The sequence below is a fragment of the Bos indicus genome, chromosome 10 (assembly GCF_029378745.1).
Source record: "Bos indicus isolate NIAB-ARS_2022 breed Sahiwal x Tharparkar chromosome 10, NIAB-ARS_B.indTharparkar_mat_pri_1.0, whole genome shotgun sequence".
Classification (NCBI taxonomy): Eukaryota; Metazoa; Chordata; class Mammalia; order Artiodactyla; family Bovidae; genus Bos; species Bos indicus.
Window position 1 is genome coordinate 71944500 of NC_091769.1, and position 21560 is coordinate 71966059.

Genomic DNA, 21560 nt, shown 5'->3' on the forward strand with positions numbered 1-21560 from the left:
AAAGCAAGAGAGTTCCAGAAAAACATCTATTTCTGCTTTATTGACTACACCAAAGCCTCTGACTGTGTGGATCATAACAAACTGGAAAATTCTTAAAGCGATGGGAATACCGGACCACCCGACCTGTCTCCTGAGAAATCTGTATGCAGGTCAAGAAGAAACAGAACTGGACATGGAACAACATACTGGTTCCAAATTGGGAAAGGAGTACATCAAGGCTGTATACTGTCACCCTGCTTATTTAACTTATATGCAGAGTATATCATGAGAAATGCTGGGCTGGATGAAACACAAGCTAAAATCAAGATTGCCAGGGAGAAATATCAATAACCTCAGATATGCAGATGACACCACCCTTATGGCAGAAAGCAAAGAACTAAAGAGCCTCTTGATGAAAGGGAAAGAGGAGAGGGAAAAAAGTAGGCTTAAAACTCAACATTCAGAAAACTAACATCACGGCATCTGGTGCCATCAGTTCAGTTCAGTTCAGTTGCTCAGTCATGTCAGACTCTTTGCGAACCCATGAACCACAGCACACCAGGCCTCCCTGTCCATCACCAACTCCCGGAGTTTATCTAAACTCATGTCCATTGAGTTGGTGATGCCATCCAACCATCTCATCCTCTGTCATCCCCTTCTCCTCCTGCCCTCAATCTTTCCCAACATCAGGGTCTCTTCAAATGAATCATCTCTTCACATCAGGTGGCCAAAATATTGGAGTTTCAGTTTCAACATCAGTCCTTTCAATGAACACCCAGGACTGATCTCCTTTAGGATGGACCAGTTGGATCTCCTTGCAGTCCAAGGGACTCTCAAGAGTCTTCTCCAACACTGCAGTTCAAAAGCTTCAATTCTTCTGTGCTCAGCTTTCTTTATAGTCCAACTCTCACATCCATACATGACTACTGGAAAAACCATAGCCTTGAGTAGATGGACCTTTGTTGACAAAGTAATGTCTCTGCTTTTTAATATGCTGCCTAGGTTGGTCATAACTTTCCTTCCAAGGAGTAAGCGTCTTTTAATTTCATGGCTGCAATCACCATCTGGAGTGATTTTGGAGCCCCCAAAAGTAAAGTCAGCCACTGAACTTCATGGCAAATAGATGGGGAAACAGTGGAAACAGTGGCTGACTTTATTTTTTGGTGCTCCAAAATCACTGCAGATGGTGACTGCAGACATGAAGTTAAAAGACGCTTGATCCTTGGTAGAAAAGCTATGACCAACCTAGACAGCATATTAAAAAGCAGAGACAATACTTTATCAACACAGGTCTGTCTAGTCAAAACTATGGTTTTTCCAGTAGTCATGTATGGATGTGAGAGTTGGACTATAAAGAAAGCTGAGTGCCGAAGAATTGATGCTTTCGAACTGTGGTGCTGAAGACTCCTGAGAGTCCCTTGGACTGCAAGGAGAACCAACCAGTTCATCCTAAAGGAAATCAGTCCTGAATATTCATTGGAAGGACTGATGCTGAAGCTGAAGGTCCAATACTTGGCCATCTGATGTGAAGAACCAAGTCATTGGAAAAGCCCCTGATGCTGGAAAGATTGAAGGCAGGAGGAAAAGGGGATGACAGAGGATGAGATGGTTGGATGGCATCACTGACTCAATGGACATGAGTTTGAGTAGGCTCCGGGAGTTGGTGATGGACAGGGAAGCCTGACGTGCTGCAGTCTATGGAGTCGCAAAGAGTAGCATAGGACCGAGAGACTGAACTGAACTGAATTCATCTGTTGATGATTTTGATTTCTGATCCAATTGCTTAATCTAAACATTTAGATATTGAAACTATTGTTATCTAGTCTTTACACTCTATAGTCAGGTCATCTTGCTCAATTAGATTTTCAGAGATGATAATATGAATCAGATTTTTCTAGTCCTTTTTTAAAACTCCTAAACCACAAATCTTTTAATTAATTTTAGTTAATGACAAACTGAAATTTCTGAGGTATAAAAAACATGTAAGTAAAATTTATATTTTTCTATGTTTATGTATGTTTACAAACGGTCAATATTACAATAAAATATTTGAAATGAAAATATAGTAAAATATCTGCACTCATATTTTTCATGAGAACGCAGTTTTAAAATATAGTCTATTGAATGAGGCAGCCACCTGGTGACAGAAAACAGAACTTACAGACACTATTTGGCATGAACTGAACGTCGTAAGTATTCTACACAAATAACCTCAAAAAACATAATAGCGCTGTCCAACAGAAACATAATAGAAATCACATAGGTAATTTAAATTTTCTAATTGCTGCTTTTAAAATGTAAAAGAACCCCAGTAGTTTAATACAGTATTTTCATGTAAACCAATATATGAAAACTATTTATCATTTCAACATGTGATCATATTTTCAACATATTTTTTTCATGCTAGGTCTTCAAAACACATTGTGTGTTTCATAGCACATCTCAGTTCCGACAAGCCACCTTTCACGCGGCTGTAGCTAAATGGCTAACATGTGGAACAGCGCCTATCTAGAGAATGAAATGAGATCAGCAGTTACTTTGATTGCCTAAGTTCATTTCTCAGCCCACTCTTAAAAGTTCCTCATTCCCTCTTTAAATTTTACTTTATTTTGTAAAAGTTTGGCCACCAGTATACTTTGGAGTGCTTAAACGACTCTCAAAAGCCTGTCGGCGAACGACAAGAAGACCGTTGGAGGGTCCAGGTCTTCTCTGGAGGTCTCTAGGGCATTAGATTGGCCTGCGCTGTCCTTCGATTCTGCTTGCTCTGCGCTCAGCGGCTTCCGGCTGCGGTCAGGTACATTCCTGGAGAGCGGCGGTCGCCGGCGTTTGGACCGAGGGGCGCGTGGGGATATCAGGGCCTGATACGGGTGTCTGGCCGCCTTGTGACATCACAGCATCACGCTTTGGGGTTCAGGTTCAGCGAGGCTCCGGGCTTCCAGACCCCGAAGATCAAAGATTTTCAGTGGGAAACAGCCGGGACTGGAAGAGGCAACGACTAGGTCCCCGCTGTAAGTCGTTGCTTCCCATGCGGGCCTGTGATCTGGCGAAGGCGGGTGAAAAGACACATGCAGAGTCTAAAAGACCCGCGGAGACGGGCGCTCCTCCCCACCATTTCCCAGGAGCACCAGCGGGGGCTTCCGGATGGACCCCTACCTCTGCTGATTGGTTGTAGCTTGCCGCCACGTGATCCAGAAACGGGTCAGCCACCGCTTTCCCCGCCCCTCTCACCCCTTCCCCACCCGGAGGTCGCGGGAGGCGGAGAGCAGGTTTCCTAGGTAACCGCAGCGGGCAGTTGTGTACACACCAGGCCCCAGGAAAGGGAGGGTGTCCAGCCTGCTGCTGCAGGACCAGGATTAAGAGGCGGGAGTGGACTCTACTCTGTCTCCAACTGCTCCGGAATCCATCCTGTCTCTGGGATAAGGTGAGTGACTATAACCTGGTGGCCTTTGGGAGTACCTCACCTCTAGGCAAGGCCCAGGAGTCTTTGCTCCCCTCGCCTCTCTCTCTGGCCACACCCGGAGGAAGACAAGAGAAAAGCAACGTTGAGGTCAAAAGACCCTTGTAATGGTGCAGTGGAGATGATGATAATAATGAGAGACAGTGACGTGACTTTATCTGAGGCCGTCAGGTTTACCGGGGCAAAGCTGAAGAGGAAACGGAGAGGGAAGGTGGCACACAGCCATCCGTGCAGCCTTTACTGAGAGAACGAAGTGCTCCTTGGACACCCTTGATACCGCTCACCTAGAACTGGAAGGGCATTTGTTTGGTGCATCAGTAATAATGGATGGATTCTGATCCCTTTATACCCAAGGCAGGAAACAATTTGACCATACAGGCCTTCTAGTTTGTAGAAAAGAAATTTGATTTTTTCACAATGACACTCTCCCCAGCTCTCATGGCAGACAGAAACATGGTCCTTTGAACTCTAATTATTGTTCTACTCTGACCAGTCATGTAAAACTTAAGGTATTGGGTTGGCCAAATGCTTTTGGTATCATCTTGTGGAAAACCCAAATAAACTTTTTAGCCAACCCAATATTTCTTTAAGTTATAGCATATAGGACCCTGTGGCATGACAACTAATTCAAACCATCCAATAAATTGTTATCAAATACCAAGCATGTGTCAGGCACTGTGATAGGGTCATTGTTCCTGCCCTCAGTGATGTAACCTGGTAAGGAACAAAGACCTGGAAGTATCACAGTACAGAGGACAGGTGTTGTATATGTGCCATATTCTGGCCTTTATTGGAATTATGAGCAGGAGAATGATTATAATACTGACAGAATTAAAGTCTTCACACAGAAGACCCTTGATTTAAATTTTTAAAGGCATATGGAGTATGCCATAAAGTCAAGGGAAAGTTAGGGAGGGGAAACAGCATATGCCGAAGTATAGAAATATCCCATGTCATTCAGAGAAATATAGTTGTGGCCAGAGCCTGGGATGCTGTCAGGAATTTTTAGTTGATGAGCTTGAAAGGTAGGCAGGAGTTAAGAGTTTGGACACCATGAATACCTTGCAAGGGGAGTTCAGCTTAGTCACTCAGTTGTGTCTGACTCTTAGACCCCATGAACTGCAGCATGCCAGGCCTCCCTGTCCATAACCAACTCCTGGAGCCAACCCAAACCCATGTCCATCAAGTCGGTGATGCCATCCAACCATCTCATCCTCTGTCGTCCCCTTCTCCTCCTGCCCTCAATCTTTCCCGGCATCAGAGTCTTTTAAAATGAGTCAGCTCTTTGCATCAGGTGGCTAAAGTATTAGAGTTTCAGCTTCAACATCAGTCCTTTCAATGAACACCCAGGACTGATTTCCTTTAGGATGGACTGGTTGGATCTCCTTGCAGTCCAAGGGACTCTCAAGAGTCTTCTCCAACATCATAGTTCAAAAGCATCAATTCTTCTGCACTCAGCTTTCTTTATAGTCCAACTCTCACATCCATACATGACCACTGGAAAAACCATAGCCTTGACTAGACAGACCTTTGTTGACAAAGTAATGTCTCTGCTTTTGAATATGCTGTCTAGGTTAGTCATAACTTTCCTTCCAAGGAGTAAGTGTCTTTTAATTTCATGGCTGCAATCACTATCTGCAGTGATTTTGGAGCCCAGAAAAATAAAGTCAGCCACTGTTTCCACTGTTTCCCCATCTATTTGCCATGAAGTGGTGGGACCAGATGCCATGATCTTAGTTTTCTGAATGTTGAGCTTTAAGCCAGCTTTTTCACTCTCCTCTTTCACTTTCATCAAGAGCCTCTTTAGTTCTTCACTTTCTGCCATAGGGTGGTGTCATCTACATATCTGAGGTTATTGATATTTCTCCCGGCAATCTTGATTCCAGCTTGTGCTTCCTCCAGCCCAGCATTGCTCTGCATGTAAGTTAAATAAGCAGGGTGACAATATGCAGCCTTGACATACTCCTTTTCCTATTTGGAACCAGTCTGTTGTTCCATGTCCAGTTCTTACTGTTGCTTTCTGACCTGCATACAGGTTTCTCAAGAGGCAGGTCAGGTGGTCTGGTATTCCCATCTCTTTCAAAATTTTCCACAGTTTATTGTGATCCACACAGTCAAAGGCTTTGGCATAGTCAATAAAGCAGAAATAGATGTTTTTCTGGAACTCTCTTGCTTTTTTGATGATTCAGTGGATGTTGGCAATTTGATCTCTGGTTCCTCTGCCTCTTCTAAAACCAGCTTGAACATCTGGAAGTTCACGGTTCATGTATTGCTGAAGCCTGGCTTGGAGAATTTTGAGCATTACTTTACTAGAATGTGAGATGAGTGCAATTGTGTGGTAGTTTGAGCATTCTTTGGCATTGCCTTTCTTTGGGATTGGAATGAAAACTGACCTTTTCCAGTCCTATGGCCATTGATGTGTTTTCCAGATTTGCTGGCATATTGAGTGCAGCACTTTCACAGCATCGTCTTTCAGGATTTGAAATAGCTCAACTGGAATGCCATCACCTCCACTAGCTTTGTTCGTAGTGATGCTTCCTAAGGCCCACTTGACTTCACATTCCAGGATGTCTGGCTCTAGGTCAGTGATCACACCATCGTGATTATCTTGGTCGTGAAGATCTTTTTTTTTACAGTTCTGTGTATTCTTCCACCTCTTCTTAATATCTTCTGCTTCTGTTAGGTCCCTACCATTTCTGTCCTTTATTGAGCCCATCTTTGCATGAAATGTTCCTTTTGTATTTCTAATTTTCTTGAAGAGATCTTCCCATTCTATTGTTTTCCTCTATTTCTTTGCATTGATCGCTGAGGAAAGCTTTCTTATCTCTTCTTGCTATTCTTTGGAATTCTGCATTCAAATGGGTATATCTTTCCTTTTCTCCTTTGCTTTTCACTTCTCTTCTTTTCACAGCTATTTGTAAGGCCTCCCCAGACAGCAATTATGCTTTTTTGCATTTCTTTTTCTTGGGAATGGTCTTGATTCCTGTTTCCTGTACAATGTCATGAACCTCCATCCATAGTTCATCAGGCACTCTATCAGATCTAGTCCCTTAAATCTATTTCTCACTTCCACTGTATAGTCATAAGGGATTTGATTTAGGTCATACCTGAATGATCTAGTGGTTTTCTCCACTGTCTTCAATTTCAGTCTGTATTTGGCAATAAAGAGTTCATGATCCGAGCCACAGTCAGCTCTCCCGGTCTTGTTTTTGCTGACTGTATAGAGCTTCTCCATCTTTGGCTGCAAAGAATATAATCAGTCTGATTTCAGTGTTGACCATCTGGTGATGTCCATGTGTAGAGCAAGGGGAGTAGTATGAGCAAATTTCCATTTTGGGAGGTTGCTGGTTTCCCAGGTGTCTCAGTGGTAAAGAATCTGCATGCAATTCAGGAGACACAGGAGATGTGGGTTCGATTTCTGGGTTGGGAAGATCACCTGGAGAAGGATAATGGCAACCCACTCCAGTATTCTTGCCTGGAGAATCCCATGGACAGGGGAGCCTGGCAGGCTACAGTCCATGGAGTCACAAAGAGTCAGACATGATGGAGTAATTCGCGTCATGGAAGTGTGGTGGATCGATTGGCAGGAAGTGAGACTATAGGGAAAACTTCAGTTAAGTTGAAGTAATGAAAACCTGAACCAAGGCAGAAGCAATTGGATAGAGGGGAGGAACAAAGAAACTTGACAGACATTTAGCAGGTGTATTTCAAGGGTACATATATGCGAAATGATTTAATAAGTGAGCAAAAGTGGGGGGAAGAATGAAAGAGTGATTAAGCATCAGTTCCAGGCTTCTTACTTGAATAATTAGAACAATGATATTATTTACCGAGAGAAAATATGCATTCGGAGAAGCAGGTTGGCTGGAAAATATAATGATTCAGTTTTGAACATACTGAGTTTGAGACACATTCTGATGGAGCTTTCCATGTGGGTAGTTGGGTTATTGCACAGAAAGAAAGCAAGATAAAAATTAGTAATTTTTCACCAAGAAGGAGACTATTAATCAGAAAATTAGGCATTAAATAACAAGTAGAGAAAAGTCAAGGAGAAAAAGTCAAACCAAAGAAGAAAACTTAGAGTCATCAGCATCATCAGATTTCATCTCAGAGTCAAATTAAGTTAAAAGCTAAAACTTGTCCAGTGTCTTTGGCATTAAACCAGTGTTGACCTGGAAAAAGAAGATGCAGTTGCCTGAAGTATCCCCACTGAGACAGCAGTAAATTGAGAACTGAATAGAGGTACTGAAGTGTTGCTAATTACTCCCTATGTTTGCTAATGCTCTAATATGGTGCTGCTGCTGCTGCTGCTAAGTCGCCTCAGTCGTGTCTGACTCTGTGCGACCCCATGGACTGCAGCCTACCAGGCTTCTCCATCCATGGGATTCTCCAGGAAAGAACACTGGAGTGGGTTGCCATTTCCTTCTCCAAATATGGTGCTAATGACTTATATCTAAAAGTTTTTTGTAAAGGGATCTAAAATCAGCTAATATTGAATACAGGATAGGAGAATTTTTTTTTTTTTTAGTAATGACCTAATATTTGTGTATGAAGAGAAAAGAGACCCTAGAGAAGGAAAGATGGGGATAAATGAAAAGAAGAAAAATTTGGCAGATCAATATTCTGACGAGTCTGAAGAGAATGGGATGAGTACACAGGAAAAGGGATTCATTTGGGACAGGAGAAAGAATATTTTTTCTTAGATGGGTCAGAAAAGGAAATAAACACAGTTGACTCTTGAACAATCCACATATAACTCATAGTCAGCCAGCTTATCCTTTGTTTCTCCTTATCCTCAAATTCAGGAAGGCATGGACCACGTCAGTCAGTCTTTTCAGTTGCTCAGTCGTGTCCGACTCTTTGTGACCCCACAGACTGCAGCACACCAGGCTTCCCTGTCCATCACTAACTCTTGGAGCTTGCTTAAATTCATGGCCATCGAGTCGGTGATGCCATCCAACCATCTCATCCTCTGTCGTTCCCTTTTCCTCTTGCCTTCAGTCTTTCCCAGCATCAGGGTCTTTTCCAGTGGATCAGTTCTTCACATCAGGTGGCCAAAGTATTGGAGCTTCAGCTTCAGCATCAGTCCTTCTAATGAATATTCAGAACTGATTTCCTTTAGGATGGACTGCTTCGATCTCCTTGCAGTCCAAGGGACTCTCAAGTGTCTTCTCCAACACCACAGTTCAAAAGCATCAATTCTTCAGCACTTAGCTTTTGTAATGGTCCAACTCTCATAAGCATACATGACTACTGGAAAAGCCATACGTTTGACTAGATGGACCTTTGTCAGTAAAGTAATGCCTCTGCTTTTTAAGTTTAGATTTGTCATAGCTTTTCTTCCAGGAAGCAAGCATCTTTTAATTTCATGGCTGCAGTCACCATCTGCAGTGATTTTTGGAGCCCAAGAATATAAAGTCCGTCACTGTTTCCATTGTTTCCCCATCTGTTTGCCATGAAGTGATGGGACCAGATGCCATGATCCTAGTTTTCTGAATGTTGAGTTTTAAGCCTACTTTTTCACCTTCCTATTTCACTTTCATCAAGAGGCTCTTAGTTCCTTTTAGCTTTCTGTCATATGGGTGGTGTCATTTGCATATCTGAGGTCATTGATATTTCTCCTGCAATCTTGATTCCAGCTTGTGCTTCATCCAGTCCAGCATTTCGCATGATGAACCGTGTAGTACTGTAGTATTTACTGTGGGAAAATATCTGCATATAAGTGGGCCTGTGTGGTTCAAACCTGTGTTACTCAAGGGTCAGCTATATATTTTAAGAGGTATGGGCATTTAAGAAGTGTCTATCTCATGGCATCATGGCATCACTGTTCTCTGTGAAAATAGGAACAAGATCATCTACTGAGTGAGAGAGAGAACTTGAGGTGAGTGGTGAAAGTTTAAAATAGTCCAGATATTGTGAATCTCAGGTCTGTATCTCTAGTCCTACTCCTTAGGAGAGGAAGTTGAAGAGGAAAATATAAGATATCTGTTGTTGGATTCAACTCATTGCATTCATAGTGATTTCAACTCACATGACCAACCAGTCAAGTGAAATCTTTGAGGAGCACTCCAGAGCAGAGATCAGAGGTGACTGGATCAATCCAAGGTTTGAGATTTGAAGGATGAAAGCTATAGATGGTGGCTCCTGGCTCCCTGGAGAAACTCGAGCAGACCTGCAGTTTCTTAGATGGACAGGTCCTAAAAAGAGGTTTCCCAGGTGCAGGAGAGCAAGTACAAGCTGGGCATCAGGACACTCACCTCTAGATGGAATCAGAGGTTGGAAGCCTTGGGACTACTTGAGTTTGGAGAAAACATAGGAGGTTTGTAAATGCCAGGAAGGTCCATAATTATGTATTATTAATTATGCATAATCACGTAATTCAGATGTGGCTATAAAAATTATATAATTTGAGGGTTTTAAGTTAAATTTGTTTCACTAATTAACTACTGAATTACAACAAGGTTTTTCTTAAGTGAGGGCACTGGTGAAGAGAAGTTAAGGTGAAGTGAGAGAAAGGTTGATATCGCAAATATGAATATTTCTCTCTGAAGAAAAAGTAGTCTTTGAGAAAGAATAGATTCATGTATATGTATAACTGAATCGCTTTGCTTTACAACTGAAACTATCATAACATTTGTAATCAACTATACTTCAACATAAAATAAAAAGTTTGAAAAAAGAAAGAAAAAATAGTCTTCTTGAATAAATGGAGAGTTAGTTATATCTTGTTCTAAAGGAAGATTCAATACTGGAAAGGTGGAAGTTCTCCCTAAATTATTTACAATCTAATCTCAGTCAGAGTCCCAAGTGAATTTTTAAAACTAAATGCAAAATAATAATAAATATTACTTGGAAAAATAAATATGAAAGAGTAACCAGGAAATTTCAAAAAAAAAGAAATGAGGTAGAAATTTACAATATAAATCATAATTATTAACACAGGATAATACTGTAGGAATAAATAGAGCTAACGGAAAGCACAGATTAGAAAGTCCAAAATTAGACTCAGCTACGTATAATAATTTAGTGAATAATGAAGGGAGCAGTTAATGTCTTCTCTAATAGATATCTTGGGCATAGACTATAGGCTAGAAAACTTGGATCACTGTTTGGTGACTCTGGGGGTGCTAAAGGCAGGCTTTGTCCCTTGTGTGGTGGTGGGCAGACAGGCTTTTCCTTTGGTGCTCACAGACATTAAACCAGAATGTAGGGGCCCTCCTTTACTTGGGATGCCATCCAAGTAAACCTAGGAGGAAAGACTGCAGTCTGCATCTCTATATGGGCCTCTGATGGAGTATCTAAACTCCTTCAGGTAGTTCTTTGCTGCACGCTCCCTTGTCTGCCCACTCCTATGCTGTAATATTTGGGGATTATCCAAGAATAGTGTAAAGAGACAGCTGCCAATTGGAAGCAGGGAAGGAATGGTCAATATTACTTTCATCATAGATCTAGCATCTAACTACTGCTCACCGTCTTCACTACCACCACCCAGTTCCAGCCGCCACCCTTTCTCACCTTATTACAACTGCTCCTTGACTGATCTCCTTGCTTCTCCCATCAACCCCTGCAGTCTATTTTCAACACAGTAGCTAGGGCAATCCTTTTCAAAACCCAAGACAGCTTGTGTTATTCTTTCATTCAAAATCCTCATATAGCTTTACATCTTATTCAAGAAGAAATCCACCCCACAGTACTTCTCTGACTTCACATCCTACCAGTTTTCCACATGGTAGCAAGGTAATGCTCAAAATCCTTCAAGTTAGGATTTAGCAATACATGAACTGAGAACTTCCAGATGAACAAGCTGGATTTAAAAAGGGCAGGGGAACCAGAAATCAAATTGCCAACATCCGTTAGATCATACAGAAAGCAAGGAATTCCAAAAAAACCTATTTCTGCTTCATTGGCTACATTGAAGTCTTTGATTGTGTGGATCACAACAAACTGGAAAATTCTTCAAGAGATGGGAATACTAGACTACCTTACCTGCCTTCTGAGAAACCTGTATGCAAGTCAAGAGGCAACAGTGAGAACCAGACATGGAACAATGAATTGATTCAAAATTGGGAAAGGAGTGTGTCAAGGCTGTATATTGTCACTCTGCTTATTTAACTTATATGCAGAGTACATCATGAGAAATGCCAGGTTGGATTAAACTCAAGCTGGAATCAAGATTGCTGGGAGAAATATCAATAACCTCAGATATGCAGATGACACCACCCTATTGGCAGAAAGTGAAGACGAACTAAAGAGCTTCTTGATGAAGGTGAAAGAGGAGAGTGAAATAGCTGGCTTAAAACTCAACAATCAGAAAACTAAGATCATGGCATATGGTTCTATCACTTCATGGCAAACAAATGGGGAAACAATGGAAACAGTGACAGGTTTTATTTTCTTGGGCTCCAAAATCACTGTGGACAATTACTGCAGCCATGAAATTAAAAGATGCTTGCTCCTTGGAAGAAAAGCTATGACAAACCTAGACAGTGTATTAAAAGGCAGAGACAGCACTTTGCCGACAAAGATCCATCCATCTAGTCAAAGCTGTGGTTTTTCCAGTAGTCATGTATGGATGTGAGAGTTGGACCATTAAGAAAGCTGAACACTGAAGAATTGATGCTTTCGAACTGTGGTGCTGGAGAAGACTCTTGAGAGTCCCTTGGACAGCAAGGAGATCAAACCAGTCAAACCTAAAGGAAATCAGTTGTGAATATTCATTGGAAGGACTGATGCTGAAGCTGAAACTCCAATAACTTTGGCCACCTGATGCAAAGAGCCGACTCATTGGAAAAGACCCTGATGCTGGGAAATACTGAGGGCATGAGGAGAAGGGAGCAACAGAGGATGAGAGGTTGGATGGTATCACCGACTCAATGGACATGAGTTTGAGCAAACTCCGGATGATAGTGAAGGACAGGGAAGCCTGGTGTCCTGCAGTCCATGGGATCACAAAGAGTCAAACAAATCTGAGTGACTGAACAACAACATATTAAGACCAGATTCCTATATTTTTCTAAATAGTATATATCTGGAACAATATAATGAATATATAAAAATTAATGAAACAGTAGCCTACATTTTATTGAAGCTATGTAGTTATTTAGTATTTCATACCATTAAGAAGTTGACTAGTTCATTTTGATAAACATTTATTGCCATGCCTCTGGTATGTTACTAAGCCCTGAGGATTCTTTTCTTTGCTAACTATACTTAGAAAACTGTATTCAGTTTGGGACATTACAACATAATAGAAAGAATGAACTGGAACTGATTCAAGGAAGAAAAACAAGAATCTTTTTAGTAAGAGAACTAAAAGTCATGAACTTGGGGCAAGATAAAGGTATAGATGAGAGCTGATTATGTTCTTCAAGTATTAAAGGCTCATAATGTGGAAGAAAAATTATGCTTGTTTCAGCAGGAGGTAAAATGGCAGTGAATGGGGAGGAGTTATGGAGAGACAATTAAATTCAGAATAAAAAAATAACTTTCCAAGAGAAAATTTCAGAGATGGAATGGACTGTCTTAGGGTCCAGACATTCTTGGTAATGTACTGTTGGAAAATGTTAAGTCACAGATGAGTAAGTCCACCTAAGTAATGTTAAGGTCCCTTTAATAATATGGCATGATTCTGGTACTTACTTCAACTTTTCCTTTTTCTTAATAGATATATTGTTATAACCTTTATTTTTAATGGAAGATGATTGAATGTGAAAACATAAACCAACACGACATAATTAAAGAACTGGTGAGTCAAAACCAGATTTCTTTTCAACTACATTTGTAAGAATACTAATTGAAACATTTTTACACTTCTCTCTGGAGTTTATCTAAAGATTTCTTCTATGATCTTTGGAAGTAGAGAAAAACCATGTATGCGGTACAGCTTTTCTTCTTGTGAGTCAAAATGTCATCAGTAAAACAGTTTATAATTTCTAATATCAAAAATAATTTATTATCTTAAAAAGGTAATAACCCAATTTCTTTTTTGAAAACAGTGTTTATGCAATGGTTTGTCTTATGAGATGATTGGACAAGAAGGATCAGATACTTCAAAACTGGAAATGTTTTTCTCAGGGTATCCTCGTATAGTTGGATTGTCATTATTTCCTAATTTAACAAGTCTCACAATTGTTGCTCAAGATATAAAAGAAATTTCAGGACTAGAAACTTGTTTACAGCTTAAAGAACTTTGGATTGCTGAATGCTGCATAGAGGTAAGCCTAAACATAACCTTACATGAAGTATTTGTACTAAATTATTTGGCTTCGTTAAATAATTCATTGAAGTATATGCTTGAGGTATGGATCAAAACAGATAAATTCATACATGATGAATTAAACCCTTTACCCAGTAAAACAAAAGAAACATTTAAATGGGCAAAATATAAAAATAGATGTATACAAAGGATAAAATAGAAATAATTGAAAAAATAGACACATTCTACTTTTTAATAATCAAATCAGATCAACTAATACCCAGTATTGCTTTGTAATAAAACTGGTTTATTTTAACACTATTGCTTGTGTGAAAATTATAACATCTGTATTGAAAAGCCATATTGCAAAATAAATCAAGAGCCAGAGATAAGTATATACTTTTTGACTCAGAAATCCCTACTCTAAGATTTTATCCTAGAGAAGTAATTAAAAGCAGAAAACTCTATACATAAATTTATTTGTTGTAATATTATTTATAATAGTTAAAATTTTGAAACAAATAATCATATAAGATTATTTCTAAGAAAATTATTATAAACATGAAATATTTTGTAAATACTATAATTTGAAAGATTATAAAAACATTTTTTTAGATGACTTTAAAAAAATCCCTCAAAATTGTCTAGTTATTATGATTATAACCATATAAAATAGGTATCAAATTGATTAAAACTTCGGACACAACTGAGCGACTTCCCTTTCATTTTTCACTTTCATGTATTGGAGAAGGAAATGGCAACCCACTCCAGTGTTCTTGCCTGGAGAATCCCAGGGACGGGGGAACCTGGTGGGCTGCCGTCTGTGGGGTCGCACAGAGTCAGACACGACTGAAGCGACTTAGCAGCAGCAGCAGAGAATATGAAAATTGAAAATAGTTGTATTTAAGTAGAGCAATTATATGATTTTTTAATTTCAGTTCATTTTTCTGGGTATTGATTTTGCAGTCTATTTTGAAAATGTGATTTTTAAAGGAAAATGTACTTAAAATGTACCTTATTGAAAGGATTAATAAAATATAAATGTTCAGTCTCCTCTTTTTTTTTTTTACAGAAAATTGGAGGTCTTCAAGAATGCAGAAGTTTAGAAAAGCTATACTTATATTATAATAAAATTTCTAAAATAGAAAATTTAGAGAAATTATCCAGATTGGAGGTTCTTTGGCTGAACCACAATGCAATTAAATATATTGAGGTAAGATAATTTCAGTGATTTATATTTAAAGTCAGTCATATATGCAGACAACACCACCCTTATGGCAGAAAGTGACGAGAAACTAAAAAGCCTCTTGATGAAAGTGAAAGAGGAGAGTGAAAAAGTTGGCTTAAAGCTAAACATTCAGAAAACTAAGATCGTGGTATCTGGTTCCATCACTTCATGGGAAATAGATGGGAAACAGTGGAAACGGTGGCTGACTTTATTTTTGGGGGCTCCAAAATCACTGCAGTTGGTGACTGCAGCCATGAAATTAAAAGACGCTTACTCCTTGGAAGGAAAGTTATGACCAACCTAGATAGCATATTCAAAAGCTGAGACATTACTTTGCCAACAAAGGTCCCTCTAGTCAAGGCTATGGTTTTTCCAGTAATCATATATGGATGTGAGAGTTGGACTGTGAAGAAAGCTGAGTGCTGAAGAATTGATGCTTGTGAACTGTGGCGTTGGAGAAGACTCTTGAGAGTCCCTTGGACTGCAAGGAGGTCCAACCAGTCCATCCTAAAGGAGATCAGTCCTGGGTGTTCATTGGAAGGACTGATGCTAAAGCTGAAACTCCAATACTTTGGCCACCTCATGTTAAGAGTTGACTCATTGGAAAAGACCCTGATGATGGGAGGGATTGGGGGCTGGAGGAGAAGGGGACGACAGAGGATGAGATGGCTGGATGGCATCACCGACTCAATGGACATGAATTTGAGTAGACTCCGGGAGTTGGTGATGGACAGGGAGGCCTGACGTGCTGCGATTCATGGGGTCGCAAAGAGTTAGACACGACGGAGTGACTGAACTGACTGACTCCTGTAGAGCTTAACCAGTGTCCAAGAAATATTCATGACTAGTTTAATTATTGTTGAGAACTAATGCATATATAGCATATTATAACATAGAGAGAACCTCATATACATAATTTTCTTTATTTCTTCTACCATGTCTGGGAGGTAAGATGTTATTTCTTCTTTGAGGGTTAAAAATAAAAAGGAGGTTTGGAGAAGTTTTATATATAACTTGTTCTGTATGTATTCTTTTTCCTCCTCTTCTTCTTTTCTTCCCTACTCTGCTCCCTGTTCCCTTCTCCTTCAGTAATTCTCTCCAGATTCCAGAAAACAAGGTAGGCTGCACTGAGTTCTAAGCTTGTAAAGTAAACAGCACCTGGTGCTTGAAACACCAGGAGAGCTAACCAGCTTGCTCAGATGACTTATAAACATAGATTTTAATGATTTCTTCTAAATTATATGTTGCCTAAATTTTTTAGGGCTTGCAAACTTTGAAGAATTTAAGTGATCTCAACCTTGCTGGAAATCTAATAAGCAGCATTGGTATGTACAGTTTCATTTGAAATATGAGATAATGTTACAATAATTTTTTGTTTGTATAAAAAGTACAGTCTTAGGTTTCTTTCTTTTAGACTTTTTGTATGATGTCTTTACAAAGTATTTCTAAATCTATAGTTACCCATTGATCAGTGGTTACTAGTTGTGCAATGTTACTGTTAGGAAAAGATGGTCATATACAACTCAGAAACATGGCAAGATACGAATAGGAGGTAAAATAAGAAATTTAATTTTTTTCTCATCTTGTTTTTTTAAATTAAAGGTCGATGTCTTGATCCCAATGAACAACTAGAAAGATTAAACCTTTCTGGTAACCAAATATGTTCTTTCAAGGTATGTTTAAGTGGAATAATTTATTTTTATTTATCAATCTGAATCATGAGCCATCTTATTGAAGAAAATAGACTAAATATTCCCCTCTTAAAGAATAATTTAATTGTTTTGGGCTACCGAATACTTCCACAAATTTTCACATCATCTGATAAATTGGCCCTAATGATCTGACACTATTAAAACCAAAAAAAATAACTATTCAGTTGGTTTTTAGGATACCACTTTCTCTTAGTTTTTCTCCCATCTTTCTGGCTATACCTCTTCAGTTTTCTGGCTTTTCATTCTCTTCTAGCACCTAAAAAATGGATTGTCCCAAGTTAGTCCAAGATCTTTTCTCATTTCTATCTGCATTCATTCTCTAATCACTCTAATCATCTTACAACTTGAAATACGTTTATCCACTAATTACTCCTAAATTGGTATCTCTATTTTGCCTAAAAATATGATAGACATCTCCTATCCTAACTCAAACTGAGTTTCCCTTTGCCAGACCTTCATCTCCTGCAGCCTTCTCCATTTCTCTAAAAGGCATCTCTATTCTTCTGATAACTTAAGCCAAAATCCTTAGTTATTCCATGCCCCATATCCAGTGCATCAGCAAATTCTGTTGGCTCTACCTTCAGGATATGTCGAGTCTGACCATTTTTTAACCGCCTGTATCACTGTTAGCCTGATTCAAGACACCATCTTCTCTTTCTTGCATTACTGAAAAAAAACCCTCCTAACAGTTCTCCCTGTGTTTACCCTTCACTATACTCAGTCTGTTCTTTACATAGCATCCTGCCCCTTTAAATATACGTCAGATCAAATCACTTCTGCTCAAAAACCCGTCCTTGGTTTCTCATCTCTTTCAGAGTAAAAGCCAATTCTTACAATGGCCCATCAGATTCTATATAATCGTTTCCCCACTGTCTCTCTGACTACAGCTTCTATCACTGTCCCCTTTGTTTACATCATTCTAGCCTCTCTGGTCTCTTCACTATTCCTTAAATATATCTAAGACAGTCACCTTAGAGCCTTTGCACTTGCTGGAATATTCTTCCCCCATATATCTTCATGGGCTTCCCTCGTAGCTCAGTTGGTAGAGTCTGACTGCAATGCAAGAGACCTGGGTTCGATCCCTGGGTTGGGAAGATCCCCTGGAGGAGGAAATGGCAACCCACTCTGATATTCTTGCCTGAAGAATCCCATTGACAGAGGAGCCTGGCAGGCTACCGTCTATCGGGTTGCAAGAGTTGGACACGATTGAGCGACTAAGTGCACAGCGTGCTCACATATATCCTCATAGCTCATCTCATTTCTTTTCAGACTTTATTCAAATGTTATGTTCTTAGCTATGCCTTTCTTGCCTAATTGAAATAAAATAGCAACAATCCCCTACTACCCTCTTCCAACTGGAAGCATTCCCATCATTTTTCTCCTGTTCTATTTTTCCTGTTGGAACTTATCCAGAAAGCTTACTAGAATACAAGCTCCATGAGTACGGGAACTCACCTGTTTTATTCACTGCTCTATGCACAATACTTAAAGCAGTATTTGACTTGTAATAAGCCTCAGTAAACATTTGTGAGGTACATAAATGAGAGAGAAAAAAACAAATAAGACAATGTTTATGGCATATAGTGTGGGTAAAAATATATAGCATTCATAATTTTGACAGTGTCAGAATGAAGTACATATTCAAACACTTCCTCTAGGGTAATACTAAAGAAAGGTGGGCAGATTTACCACTTAAATAATTCTGAATTGATTGATATTAAAGTAGGCATTCTTTTCCTCAAAACAGATTATAGAACACCAAAAAGCTATAGAATGAGGCAGAATGTTTGAAGTGAAAGTCACTCAGCTGTGTCTGACTCTTTACCACCGCATGGACTATAGCCCACAAGGTTCTGTCCAGGAATTCTCCAGGCAAGAATACTGGAGTGGGTTGCCATGCTTTTCTCCAGGGCATCCTCCCAACCCAGGGATTGAACCCAGGTCTCCTGCATTGCAGGCAGATTCTTTACCATGAGGCAGAATGTTATAAGCACCTTAAAAGAAATTTAAATAAAGTTTAATTTTATTGGTAAAATTAAAGAGGAAATATTTGATGTGAACATTGAAGGGCTGACAGAACTTCAACAGGCAATATAGGGAGAATCTTCTACAACATAGTTGGAAGTAGGCATTCCAAAGATGAGAAGAACCGCATGCAGAAAGAAGTGGAGGTAGGAAATCAAGGGGTTTATTTGTAGTAACAGCAGCAACAGAGATCAGAGGGAGCTTTGAAACATATATTCAAAATGTGTATATGTATACACTTAAATATTACCTACACTTAAGTATTACCTACACTCATTTGTTACCTTAAATATTACCTAAAGTTAGATGACGCTGGAGTCTATGAAAGCACAACATCTCACTGAAAATTAGTGGGATGGTACCTGGTACAGATGGAAAAGGGCACACAAATTTTTTCATCACCACCAAGATAGTATCTTTTTAGGGTGACTGGAAAGGTTAGATATAAAAATTCAGAATAGTATTTCAGGAACATTCCTAGGATGAGAATAGTAAAAGTTGCTGTGAGTTATGCTCAGTGTTTTGCTCAGTAGGTAATATTTAAGCTAACAAATGAGACATGAACAGGAGTTACCTAAGGAAAGAACATTCCAGGCAAAGGTGTGTAGGACCTAGGTGGTGGAAAGACGGTGGAAAATTTAAAAAACTAGAAATCCTCTGTCTGGAGCAGAACGAGGGAGAGAGTATGAGTTGAGGCTGAAGAAGATAAGTGCAGAATGCTGGGAGGATGAGGTATCACCCTGCCAAGGAGCCATATGGTAGCTTATCTCACCCTGGCCTGCCATGGCAGCCTTGTGGCGAAGAGCAGAGGCTGCACAGCCAGGAAGACCTGTCATTTCTAGCCCTGCCACAAACCAGGGGCAGCGCAGTACAATGGTAACGTGACGCTGAAGTGACATAATAAAATAACATTCTTAGAATAAAGACTGAACATCACTCAATAGATAGGCTATTTTATTATTTGTCTCACTGTTATAATGTTAACCTATTTCACTCTCCTCACCAAAAGAATGGGATTAAATAGGACTATTGTGAAGATTCACTGTATGGCATAAAATTAAAAAGGCTCTCTGCGATAATGGCGGCTACTTCTCAAAAAAACATTGAGCATAACTCACAGCAACTTTTACTATTCTCATTCTAGGAATGTTCCTGAAATACTACTATTCTGAATTTTTATGTCTAACCTTTCCAGTCACCCTAAAAAGATACTATCTTGGTGGTGATGAAAAAATTTGTGTGCCCTTTCCATCTGTACCAGGTACCATCCCACTAATTTTCAGTGAGATGTTGTGCTTTCATAGACTCCAGTGTCATCTAACTTTAGAGTGTGGGTGGAGGATTCCTGTGTAAGACTTCAAAGTTCACACCCATCATAGCTTAGACTCATGGTCAGATGCAAACCAGCCACCCAGAAAACAGTATCTTCATACTTCAGAACTATCAGTGGTTTACCTTCCTTGCCCTGCAGAATTTGACCAAATAATTCTCTGCACAAGTCTATCCAGCAGTCTCCTTTCTAGAGAAACACTGCTTAGTGCCACTCCTGGGCTGTGGGCCCAGCCATAGCCTCAGGTCCAGCCAGGGAGCCAAGTTCTCACTTGTCCATAGATAGCCGGGACACACATGTCCACCTCCTCCTTACTGGTGATTCTGGCAGCCTGACTTCATTACTTGCTTCCTGATTCCATTTGTACTTTATCTTCTAATTTAGAACCTCCTGATTCTTGCCTTGGATTTCCTTTAATTCTGATTCTGAGTCTCCTAACTAGCATTGCATTCCATCAAGTCCACTCTACCATCGTACCCTCCTACCCCAGGCCCCCCTAGTAATATTATTATTGAGAAAGATGTGAGGATGTCTTAGAGATTGGTGGAAAGTAATATGTTGAAGTGATTTAGATGAATAAATGTTATTCTCTAGTGAAAAAGATGCTAAATACTTGAAAAATGGATCAATACTTAAACAGCAGACTCTGTTTCCATGCATTTTAAATGTAAAAGGCCAAAGAGTATTTACTAAATCATGTATGTATTCCATATGATTTTAATTTCAAGGTAAAAGATGTAATTACATTAACAACCCTTACCCTTCCAGAGTCTGTGAGGAAAATGAGGGCCTTAGGAGAAAGCTAGATGTCAGTTGGCTTTAATAGGCAGAAATGGAATTTATAGAAACAAAAAACCTCAAACCAAAAGAAAACCTAAAACTCAGGATATCAGTGGTAATTATGATAGAACAGAGGTGCCATAAGTCTTTGGTGATAATAGCAGACCTGGAGGCTAAGGAAAAGAGTGAGTGGTGGTTGGTGTGGGGAGTTTGATGAAGCTTGTAGGAGACCTGCACCCTTGTTACTGCTGGGCACTTGTTGGCAAAGGGGCTGTGTGCAAAGAGGGAATGGGGTCTGAAGGAATAAATGGGCTCCAAGATTTCATGTGGAATACATGATTCAGTAAATACTCTTTGGCCTTTTACATTTAAAATGCATGGAAACAGAGTCTGCTGTTTAAGTATTGATCCATTTTTCAAGTATTTAACATCTTTTTCACTAGAGAATAACATTTGTTCATCTAAATCCCTTCCACATATTAAGGTACATAATTAAAATGCATTAATTAAATTATGGGTGATCTTAAGAATTCAAATGCCTTTTTTAGAAATGGACAGTTGAAATTAATTAATTTATTACTGTTCTAGGACCTTACTAACTTAACCAGGCTACATCACTTAAAGGATTTATGTCTGAATGATCCTCAGTATAAAACCAATCCAGTTTGTCTGCTGTGTAATTATTCCACACATGTGTTATATCATTTGCCGTGCCTTCAAAGACTCGATACGTTTGATGTGTCACCAAAGCAGATCAAGGAACTGGCAGATGTAAGTGTGTCCCTAATCAGGTATCTGTGACTTAAGTTTAATTAACTGCCTCTTTCTGGCTATGTCAACATGTGGTAGGTAGT

General features: G+C 39.5%; 1 protein-coding gene across 2 annotated transcripts in view; it reads left to right on the forward strand.

The window, feature by feature from the left end:
- Positions 1 to 2854: 2854 nt before the first annotated feature.
- The window catches only part of LRRC9 (leucine rich repeat containing 9), a 121731-nt gene continuing 103025 nt past the window's right edge, over positions 2855 to 21560 (forward strand). Inside the window, exons 1-7 of one of the 2 annotated variants that reach the window (XM_070797686.1) lie at positions 2855 to 3400; positions 13101 to 13181; positions 13432 to 13650; positions 14704 to 14844; positions 16121 to 16184; positions 16462 to 16532; positions 21295 to 21477. In XM_070797686.1, coding sequence (XP_070653787.1) covers positions 13134 to 13181; positions 13432 to 13650; positions 14704 to 14844; positions 16121 to 16184; positions 16462 to 16532; positions 21295 to 21477 — 726 coding nt within the window. In that variant the 5' untranslated portion in view covers positions 2855 to 3400; positions 13101 to 13133. The remainder of the gene's footprint in view (positions 3401 to 13100; positions 13182 to 13431; positions 13651 to 14703; positions 14845 to 16120; positions 16185 to 16461; positions 16533 to 21294; positions 21478 to 21560) is intronic. The other variant, XM_019969005.2, reaches the window with a different exon arrangement.